Below are 10285 nucleotides of genomic sequence, written 5' to 3' on the forward strand. Positions count from 1 at the left end.
TACCGGGCCGGTCGGTGCACACGTCACTGCCGCGCGCCGTACCGGGCCGGTGGGTGCACACGTCACTGCCCCGCGCCGCGGCACGGTCCGGGCGGGCGCTCAGGCCGCCATGGCGCCGGCGGCGCTCGGGCGGCTGCGGCGGCTCCTCCCCGCGGCCCCGCTGCTCGGCCGCGCCCCGCCGCCGTCCCGGGCCGCGCAGACGGGCGGCGCCGGACCCCCGCGGCCTCGCCGCGACCTCTACGAGGTGCTGGGGGTCGCGCCCACGGCGACGGCGGCGCAGATCAAAACGGCGTACTACGAGAAGTCGTTCCGCTACCACCCCGACCGCAACGCCGGCAGCGCGGCCGCGGCCGAGCGCTTCGCCGCCGTCAGCGAGGCTTACCGGGTGCTGGGCAGCGCCGCGCTGCGCCGCAGGTACGACCGCGGGCTGCTGAGCGCCGCGGAGCTGCGCGACGCGCCCCGGCCCTCGGGCCCCGCCGCCGCCGCCGCCGCCGCCGCCCCGCCGCCGCCCCGCGCCGCCGCCGCCCGCCCGGGGCCCGTCCCCGCGCCCTTCGACTTCGACGCCTTCTACCGCGCGCACTACGGGGAGCAGCTGCAGCGGGAGCAGCTGCAGCGGGCGCGGCGGGAGCAGCTGCGCCTCCGGCGGGAGGAGACCGCGGCACAGGGACGCCTGCGGGTCCTCTCGGATCTCTCCGTCGGGATGCTCTTCTTCCTGACCATCGCGCTGCTCTACGGCCTCAAGTGACGGCGGGGCCGTGGCGGGGCTGGGCAGCCCCCGCGGTGTCACCCTGCAGCGCCCGGTGTCTGCTCTCCGGCCTGGGACACTGCACTCGGCCAGCGTGACCTTCACGGGCAGGAATCCACCGGCAGGCTCCACAGGCTGTGAGCTGGCCCCTGCCAGCCTGACCTTGAGACACGGGTGCCCCTGGATGCCCTCTGTGGGCACAGCCTGTGCCACTCAGCGGGACCTCGCAGAGGTGCGGCAGGAGCTCTGGATGTGCCCCCTCAGCCAGTGCCACCTGCACAGTTGCTGCACTCGGGACTGGCATGTGTCCCCTCCTTTGGCACAGCTGTGTGACCTTGGTGTGCCTGCAGGGATTAAAGGCTGTCAGAGGTGCTGTGTGCTCTGTGTGTTCAGGGTTGCATTCACTGGTGGCTCTGCTGATGCCAGAGCTGTGCTGGCACACCTACTGTCACAACATCTCTGGGGAGCTCCTGATGTCCCACTGCATCAGCCTGCTCAGAATGGCAGGGACACGAGTCCTAGATCCAGACTTGAGGAATGAAACCTGAGCCCACACTGGCTCGTGCCCTGGTCAGTGTGTGACATTGCCTGGAGGTGTGAGAAAGCACTTTGGTGTCTGAAATCCTCTGTCCTGTGTAGGGCCTGCCAGGAATTTCAGACAAGCCCCTCCCTCTGAGGTTTTCTGGCTGTGGTGCACCTGTGGGCACCAAGTGCTATTCTCTGTGTTTTACACCTGTCTGAGCATCATTTGCACAAGAGTTTTTGCCTATTTAAACATTGAAGTGCTTTAAGAACTAAAGATTGTATTTCTCAGAACCTTTTCTCTGTCCTTGGGTGAAGGCTCACCTGTGCTGTGCTGCTGCTACCTGAGCTGAGGGACAGAAGCTTCATGGCAGTGGCCTGAGAGTGCCAAAGACTGTGTGAGACACTGGGTTTGCTGTCAGTGGGGTGAGCAGGAGCCCAACCCTTGTTCCCTCATCACCCAGACCCTGGGCTGTGTTTTGTCCCAGCAGGAGAATGTCACAAGTGAATGCCCTGTGTTTTCCACTGTGGATTTCTGTGACGCTCAGAGCTGAAGCAGTGACACAGCAGAGACCACCGTGCCTGCTGGCTGTGCAGGATTGCTCTCTGCCTGCTCCCAACAGCCTTGTGCCACCTCCAGCTGCACGCTAGAGGCTGCTGCATGCTTGGACTAAGAGCCCAGGGGCAGAGTGAGCATTCCAGGATCCTCACTGCGTGCCAGCCTGTCCCTTCAGCTGGGATCACAGCACTAGACATCATCGTGGGAGACACAGGAGCCTGGTGTGCCCTGGCTGCAGAGGGAAGCTCCCTGGAGCTGTGGCTCTGGCACCTGCTGATGCATTGTCATGCTCACCTTCATTCTGTAAAGCAAATCACTGAAAGATCAGAGGTAGCTTTTTGGGCAGAATTTGGCAGGAAACATTAATTTCCAGGCTGGAAAAGCCAGCCATGTCCATGGCACTAGGGAGCACTCCTCTAGCTCCCACCCAAACAGGGGTTTGGCAGTTCCTGCTGCTGGTTCTTCCTCTTCCTCCTCAGGTCTCTGTGATGTATTTTGAAGATTAAAGACATCCAGCCATAAATTGGTGGCACAATGACACATCTTTCTTTTGGTGGGCCTGGGTGGTAAATATTCCTTGCACTTGCTGGAAAACATGGGTGAGGACAGGCAGGTGTTTCACATCCTGACTTCAGCCAGTGAAGAAGAGGGCAGGGAGGGGAGTTCTGTTTGCTTTGCTGGGAAGGGGTGGGCATGCAGCCTGCAGGCAGCAGGGCAGGGTGGCCTCTGGACCACCATGGCCATCCCTGCTGGTGCTGGAGGTCCTGTTCTGTGCTGCCTGCCCAGGGGTGGCTGTGCCCTGGTGAAATCCCCTGTGCTCTGCACTCACCTGCTGCCTGGACAGAGGAGGGTGCCCTAAACTCTCCAGTGTCAACTTTGCTCTGGTCAGGCCTGAGTGCTCCTCTGCTCTGGGAAGGATTTCAGGAGCTTGGGCAGCAAGTGGCTGGAGCTGGGCCAAGTGCACAGACTGCCTACCAGCCTAGCACTGTCCTGCCCCTTCTTCTCCTTGTGTCAACAGTGTCACTGTATTCTTCTTGTTCCCCAGTTGTTTCCTTGATGGAGAGGTGCCAGGAACAACTGGGTTTTATGCTGCTTTCCTTTAGGCAGGTGAGCACAGCCTGGGTGAATGGTGGCTGGGGCTGTGAGCTGTACAGAACTGGGAGATGAGCAGAGGATAAAGCTCAGTAATTCCCTGTGGCCTTTATATCTCAGGAACCAGGATGCATCCTTGGGGACACTGACATGCGGGGGGTTATTCCTGTGAGAACAGGAGTCCCCTTCCTGCAGCTGGGCCAAGGCAGCCATCAGCAGGGGTCACAGCAGGGAGCAGCTGCTACTCCCAGCTCCTTTTCCTGCTTTGAGGATAAATCCATCCCTACAACACAGACTGCAGGAGCAGCTGAGCCATCCACAGCCCCTCCTGGCCCGTGTCCTCAGGTGGGGTGAGGTGGCAGTTTCAGCTGGAGACTTCACCATGAGCAACCTGAGGCCTTTGCTGGGAGGAGTGTGATGTTCACAGCAGGGATTTCTTCCTCCTCAGTCTCCAGCCCACTGGGGCTATTTTTACACATATTTTAGCATATCCTACCCCTCACTTCCTCGCCCTGTGGCTCCAAGTTGCCTGCAAGTGAAATTGTATTGCATTCATGTTGGATGTTTGTCCTTCTCTCTCTTAGCCCTGGCACCAGGTTTTGTGTCACCAAAAGGAACTGCCCAAGGGTGAGCTGGTGGTGGGGCCTCAGCCATCACCCCATGCCCACCCATCCAGGCCTGGACTGCTCCACCCTGCACCTTCACCCTGTGGGTTATTTTGCTGTTTCTCATTCCCACCCTTACATCACTGACAGCAGACATCAAAGGGAAGCACCAAAATCCGAGTAGTTAACAGCCACTTGGGAATTTGATGCTGTGACAGGCTAAGGAAATCTAACACTCCACAGTGAAACTTAAACAAGCTGGATGGAGCCTGATGGGCCTGTACTGAAGTCTTCCAAGGTCAGTGCAGACCCCACTCCTACCCCAGCCCCTTTTTACGAGCTGACATCCCCATAATCGCAGGTTTGGGGTGCTGAGCTGCCCCCCCTCAGCTGGTGGGTGCTGCAGCCTGGGAGTGTGGGGTCTCAGCGCCTCATCAGAGCCTCCTCCTGCAGTAGCTGGCCAGCTCTTTGGAAAGGAAGGGGTCAAACCTGGCTGCTGGCAGATCTTTGTGAGGGGCAGGAACAGGGAGCTGCAGGCTGGGGGAGTCCTGAGCAGCAGTAAGGGGTGGCCATCAGCCTCCACCCCACAAAAGGGCTGGCCTGGCAGGGATGGGGATGAGGGGACAGCCCTGGTACAGCCCCAGCCCTCACTTGTGTGGGCAGAACTCTGCACCCCAGTCCTGCTGCTGGTGGCTCTGCCCTCCCAGGGAAGGGCTGCTACGGTCGGCAGCACCCGAGCATGGGGGCAGCTGCCCCTCCCTTCAGAAGCATCCCCTGCGGCCACTCTTGGTTAATAGAGTTAATTGTTAATAGACCTCCCTCAGCAGCCCTGTGCCAGCTCCGGGGGCCCAGCTGGGGCACACTGGCACCCCCTTCCCGGCTGCTCCTACTCCAGCTTTGTACCCCCTCTGCACCCCATTGCCTGGGGGTTGTGGCTCATGGGGTTCCCGGGGGGAGTGGGGGGCACCCCTCTTCTCCCAGCTGCTCTGCTCTGCTCCAGGGCTGGGGGCTGCTCCTTATCCAGCCTGGCTCTGACAGAGCCCCCAGCTCCCTGCCCAGCTCTGGCTGCACCAGCTGGCAGAGGGGCTGGGCTGGGCCCAGGCTGAATAAATGCAGAAATAAATGCAGGTGCACACCCAGTGGCAACCTCTCCTCCTCCTCCTCCCCAGGGTGAGCAGGAGCACCTTTACCCTCCTTGCCTTCATCCTGCAGAGCAGGGACAGGCAGGCAGAGCCACTGTGCGGGCAGGAGGGGCAGAGGGGGTCACCCTGTCTACTGCCAGCTTCTGCCTGTGAGCCAATGTCCCCAGTCTGCTGCCCTGTGCAGAAACTTGTCCCCAGTCCCAGCTGGCCCGTGGAGGGCCTGGAGCTGTGGGTGGCAGTGGGCAGGCAGATACCCCTCAATCCCCAGGGATACAGGGTGCACCAGGATGCACAGACACCCTCTGCAGGGATCACCACAGCGGGGGTGTCCAGCCACACAGCTGGGGCCAGCCAGTGCGTGCTCCAAACTGGGAAACTGGACAGGACCAGCTCTGGGGTGGCAGGAACCTCCCCAGGGCAGGAGCTGGCTTGGCAGCTTCCCAAAGTTCTCCCCGAGGTTCTCCCCCTGAAGTGGGGTGGTGGCCAGCCCAGCAGGACCGTGGGGTTGCCCAGTGCTTCCTGACCTTGCCTGGGGTGCTGCAGGGCTCCTATGGACTGACAGACAGACAGACCACGGCAGCAGCTTACCTGGCTGCTCAGACTGTCACTGCTGGTGCTGCAGCTCTCACAGTCACACTCACCTTCCCCAGGCTGCAGAGGCAGCTGCTCACCCTGAGTCCTCATTCACAGGGCCACTGGGGTGCCCCAATACCTGCACAGGGCCAAGGAAGTTTGTCCTGGAGCTGGTGGCAGACCCTGCCCAGCCCTGGGGAGCTGTGCAGGGAAGGCACTGCCTGGGGAGATGCACTGCAGGGGCCTGGCCAGTTTTTGGGTGCTTTGGCTGCTGGTGCCCCATCTCATGCCTCAGTGCTGTGCCTGGTTCCCTGTGGCAGGGCAGTGACAGCCCACCAGCACTGCCTGGGGCTGGGGCTCAGCCCAGGCAGGTGAGCACAGAGCCTGGCTGGCAAACAGGCCTTTCATTGCCAGGCTGAGCCCAAAGTGGGACTCAGGAAAGAAGCAGGAGCTTTGTGGAACTCCAAATAGTCCAGTGACTACCACCTCCTCACATGCCAATAAAGGCACAGTGGCTGGTCCCCTATTTGTGCTAGTTTTAAACCTGCTTTAACTGGTAATACTGGAATATTAGCCATAAATGAGGGCTGAAATTTGGCATATTTGTGCTAGTTTTAAGCCTGCTTTAACTGGTAATACTGGAATATTAGCCATAAATGAGGGCTGAAATTTGGCATATTTGTGCTAGTTTTAAACCTGCTTTAACTGGTAATACTGGAATATTAGCCATAAACGAGGGCTGAAGTTTGGCATAAGGCCCAGTAACCTCAGTGGGGGAGGGTGATCAGACACTGAAAGCTAATGACCTGTATTTTGGGGTGTTTTGTAGCCTGAGCCAGGGCTTCTGCTGCTTGGGATGATTTCCAAGCAGTCTATGTACCAGTGGCAAGATGGGCAAGCAGTTGGAAAAGAGGAAAAGAGTTATACAGCCAGACAGGCTCTGAGAGCAGAAGAGTCTGAAACCAACCCAAAAGCTAAAACCAGCACAATGGACATGCCACAGCAGGAAATAAACACCCCAGGAGGCTGCAGCTGGGGGAACCAGGCTGTGCCCTGTGGGTGGGGAACACCACCCCTCGGACTCACCATCCATGGTGTGATACTAAGGAAAGGAACAGAGCAGCCTGGGATGAAGCAGGCTGAGAGCTCAGAGGGCTGGTGGAATGGGGGAGGTGGACAAAGAATGACAAAGGGCACAATGGCCCCTGAGGGCATGAGAAAGGTGGACACAAGTACAGGCTGAGGAGACCAGTGGCTGCCAAGCTGTGAGCAAGCCCAGCTAGCCACAGGGTATAACCCTCCATGGGGCTTTGCTGCTGGCACAAGGCATCTCTGGGCACCAAAAGCCTTCCCCATGTGCAGGGCCAAACTGGTCCCTGGCACCTCTCTGGGCGCCTCACTGGTCCATGACACACTGGGCAGGCTCTGCACCCCTTGCAGGAGCTCTCAGCTTCTCCAGGGAGGTGATGTCCTGAGCTGTAATTTCTATAGTTTTCCCCCCCACACATAGCCCCCTCTAGGGTCCGACCAGCTCAGAGATATGGGGCTGTGAGGGGAGGAATTCCAGGAGAGGGAAAAGTATTCAAAAGAGGCTCTTACCCCAGGGAAGTTGGAACAGCTCTCTTTATTCTGTGGTGTCCATGGAGAGCGGGGCAAAAGAGAAAGAGCAGGAAGTTTCAGGGGTCTATATAGGTTTTGGACAGGGTGGGCTCTCCTCGCTCCCTGCCAACCCCGTTGGGGCAGGAAGGAGGATCCAGGGGTTATCTTGATCAGAGCCACAGAGGCCCGGGGAAAAGGGGGACAAAAGGGTGTCCAAGAGCTCACCGTAACACTGAGCCAAGTGCAAAGGAAAGGTCTGGGGGCTCCTCAGGCTGGAGGGCCCTCCTCAGCTGCCAGTCACCTCCAAGCCTGGCAGGTGCTCCCTGGTAACCCTTTCCTCCCTGCCTGTTCCTAGCCAGAGTCAAAGGGCAGAGCACAGAAAGAGCACACACAGGGCATGGAAAGAGGCTTTATTTAGGAAGCATGTGGCACACCCAGTGCTCCTGTGCCTTTTCCCTGCTTTCCCTCCCAGCTAAGCCCACTGACATCCCTATGAGCCACCCACCCCCACTTCTCTCCTGCTGTGGATGCAGAGACCTCCCCCTGGCAGCTCCCCAAATGCAGAACCCCCTACCCGGCCGTGGCACCTGCCCCAACCAAGTACCTCCATCCCTCTGGGAGCACCCACCCATGTGCCTGCCCCACAGACCCTTTGGAGCTGTACCTACACCACCCGCCACCCCTGATGCTCCTGCCCAGCCCCCGGGAGGCTCGGGAGCAGGGACATGCCCACCCTGCCCTGCTACCGGTGCGGAGGCTCCTGCTCCTGCTCCTGCTCCTGCTGCTGCTGCTGCTGCTGCCCGCGGCCGGCCGGGGGGCTGAGCACCGGGATGTGTCCGACCAGGCGCAGGGGAGAGCCCAGGCTGGGCTTTTCGGAGCAGGGAGATGCTGGCTGCTGTCCCAGCGCCGGGAGATGGTGTTTGGGAGGTGCAGCCGGCACGGGAAAGGGCGCCACAGCTTCCGAGGGGATGAGGAAGGCAGGCACGAAGCCGTACGACAGATCAAAGGCTTTGGGGGCTACTCCGCTCTGCAAGGGGGCAAGGCGGGCTGGTGCCATGCTAGCTGGGGCACCTGGGCACCCCGCAGGGCCCACAGGGTCCCTGCCCACCTGGTCCTTCTGCGCCTGCTCCTTCTGCAGCAGCTCCTGCAGCTTCTCCAGCTGTGTCCGGCAGATGTGGGAGCGTGTGCGGCTCTGGCAGAAGGACTCCAGAAAGGACTCGAGGGGCAGGTCCTGGGCCAGGAACTGCTTTATCTGTGCCTGTGGGATGGACAGTGGGACTAGAAGGAGCACCCCCTAGATCCTGGGCTGTTCTGCAGGCTCTGGCACATGGGAGTGCATGGAGAGCGCTTCCTGGTAAGGAAGGGACAACAGCACAGGGGGTGTCAGCTAACTCACCTCTGACTCTGCTTCGGAGGCATCAAGCTTGGCTTGGAGCTGGCCCAGGGCGCTCTGTGGGCTCCACTTCTCCAGGTAAACCTCTGTGTGCCAGAAGGGGATGGGGCTGCCAACCTTCCCCTGGATACCACTGCTGTTGGGGTTGCTGTCTTTCCCATCCCCAAGCATCAGCTCCCCCACTCCTTGCACTGAAGCCCTCCCAAACGCATCCCTGGAGCCACCGGCACACCACAGCTTCCATCCCACCCTGGCACGGGTTGTCCAGAGAAGCTGTGGATGCCTCATCCTTGTAATTGTTCAGGGCCAGGCTGGACTGGGCTTGGAGCAACCTGGCCTAGGAGAAGGTGCCCCTCACCACAGCACAGGATGGAATGAGATGATCTTTAAGGTGCTTTCCAGCTGAAATGATTCTGTGATTCCATGACTGGTCCCAGCTAAGAATTTGCTGTGTCATAGGGAGCATCACCTCCACCACTCCTCATGATGGCTGAACCATTTCCCTGGGGTAGGGCAAGAATGCTGAGCCCACCTGGACCTTCATATGAACAGGGGTTGCTCTGGATGTGCCTCAGCCCATAGGCTGCACCCCACTCACCCAGGCGCTGCTGCTTGTCCCAACACGCCTCTCGGATCTCCTGCAGCTCCTGGTACTTGATGGCCAGGGAAGCCTTCCCATCCTCCAGCCGTGGGCGCAGGGACAGATTCACCCTGGCCTGAGTGCAGTTTGAAGCCAAACACATTTCCCGCTCCAGCTGTAGACTCTGGAACTGTGGGAATGGCATTTGGGCCGTGTTTGTCAGCAAAGAGAGAAATGGGCAGAACCAGTGAGATCCAGCACCTTGCTGGGCGGGCGGCAGCGTCCATCGGGGGTGAACCCTCTTTTTCTGCACTCTGTCCCTGTGCTGTGCCTGGAAAGGGGGCGCAACCCGGGGGAATGCAGCGGCTGGAGCCGGGCTAAACCTGACCGCGGCAATTCAGCGCCGGCTGCCCAGCCCCTCTGCAGGGACAGCGCTCGGCAGAGGACATGGATGTCAGGGAAGGGACACACACCCTCCCCTCGCTGCGCACACACCGCCTGCACTCGGGGCCACCGAGGGGAGAGGCTGAAATCGGGCCGAGAGCGATTCCACAATAACCCGAGCCCGTTCCCGCAGCGGAGCCGTGAGAGCGCGGGTTTATCCCGGCTGCGGGAAACCAGACCGGGCTGGAGGGCGGGCGGAGGGCCGGACCGCATCGGATCTCGGGGATGCGGCGGACGGGGTTCGGTGGCCGTGGGTTCGGCACCGGGAGGCCGCGCAGCCGCGGTGGGGCCGCCGGGCGGAGGTTCCCCCGCCCCGCCGGTGGGCTCTGCGGCTCCCCCGGAGCCTCGGGATTACGGGCGGCAGGATAAGGGCAGTGCCGGCGGAGACACCCGGCCCCGCAGTGCCGATTCCCCGGCTCCATCCACCTTGCGCGGCGGGACAGCCCCGGCGGAGCGAGCGGCGCACGGCGCGACCCTGCCCGGCTGCGGGACACCGGCCCCGGCCCCCCGGCCCCGCCGTACCTTCCTGCTGAGGCGGGCGGCGCGCTGCAGCCGCGGCTCGTCCTGCAGCAGCGCCCGGAGCTGCGCCGTGCTCAGCGCCCCGAGGCGGCGCGGGGAGCCGGGCGGCGCCGCGGGCCGGGACATGGGCCGGCTCCGGGGTCGGGACCGGGATCGGGAACGGGATCGGGAACGGGATCGGCACCGGGACCCCCGCCCCCGCCGCCGGGAGCCGCGCGCGCCGCCCCGCGCCCGCCGCCCCCGCCGGTCTTAAAGGAGCCGCAGCGGAGCGCGGAGCGCCCCCTCCGCACCGCCCCCGCCCGGACACCGGCGCTGCTCCTGCTCCGCGTACCGTGCACATGCTGTGGGCAACCTGCTCCCCGCTCTGGGCAACCTGCTCCCCGCTGTGGGCACCCTGCTCCCGGCTCTGGGCAACCTGCACACGCTGTGGGCAACCTGCTCCCCACTCTGTGCAACCTGCTCCCCGCTGTGGGCAACCTGCTCCCGGCTCTGGGCAACCTGCTCCCCACTCT

General features: G+C 61.7%; 2 protein-coding genes across 4 annotated transcripts; one reads left to right on the forward strand and one right to left on the reverse strand.

Moving 5' to 3' along the window:
• Positions 1–4: 4 nt before the first annotated feature.
• Positions 5–2349, forward strand: DNAJC30 (DnaJ heat shock protein family (Hsp40) member C30). Its single transcript, XM_030288251.4, has one exon. It carries the CDS (start codon positions 110–112, stop codon positions 743–745), a length of 636 nt encoding a protein of 211 aa, XP_030144111.4. The 5' UTR covers positions 5–109; the 3' UTR covers positions 746–2349.
• Positions 2350–7429: 5080 nt separating this feature from the next.
• Positions 7430–10150, reverse strand: VPS37D (VPS37D subunit of ESCRT-I). 3 transcript variants are annotated; one of them, XM_030287968.4, is made up of 5 exons: positions 9777–9996; positions 8829–9000; positions 8234–8316; positions 7946–8095; positions 7430–7864 (listed from the first exon to the last, which is right to left on the reverse strand). In XM_030287968.4, exons 1-5 carry the CDS (start codon positions 9897–9899, stop codon positions 7580–7582), a joined length of 813 nt encoding a protein of 270 aa, XP_030143828.4. In that variant the 5' UTR covers positions 9900–9996; the 3' UTR covers positions 7430–7579. The 3 variants fall into 3 exon arrangements, with proteins under 3 accessions (XP_030143828.4, XP_072772819.1, XP_030143827.4); XM_072916718.1 differs by lacking the exon at positions 8829–9000 and having other exon boundaries at positions 9777–10150; XM_030287967.4 differs by having other exon boundaries at positions 7430–8095; positions 9777–10000.
• Positions 10151–10285: the final 135 nt, after the last annotated feature.

The sequence above is a fragment of the Taeniopygia guttata genome, chromosome 19, assembly GCF_048771995.1.
Source record: "Taeniopygia guttata chromosome 19, bTaeGut7.mat, whole genome shotgun sequence".
Taxonomy (NCBI): Eukaryota; Metazoa; Chordata; class Aves; order Passeriformes; family Estrildidae; genus Taeniopygia; species Taeniopygia guttata.

Bases quoted from the DNA above. Each gene is read 5' to 3' on its own strand.
- DNAJC30 (XM_030288251.4), top strand. From the start codon at position 110: ATGGCGCCGGCGGCGCTCGGGCGGCTGCGGCGGCTCCTCCCCGCGGCC.
- VPS37D (XM_030287967.4), bottom strand. From the start codon at position 9,899: ATGTCCCGGCCCGCGGCGCCGCCCGGCTCCCCGCGCCGCCTCGGGGCG. The intron at 9,001-9,776 runs GTACGGCGGGGC...CCATTCCCACAG, and splicing joins CCGCCCGCCTCAGCAGGAAG to TTCCAGAGTCTACAGCTGGA. The intron at 8,096-8,233 runs GTGAGTTAGCTG...TCCATCCCACAG, and splicing joins CCTCCGAAGCAGAGTCAGAG to GCACAGATAAAGCAGTTCCT.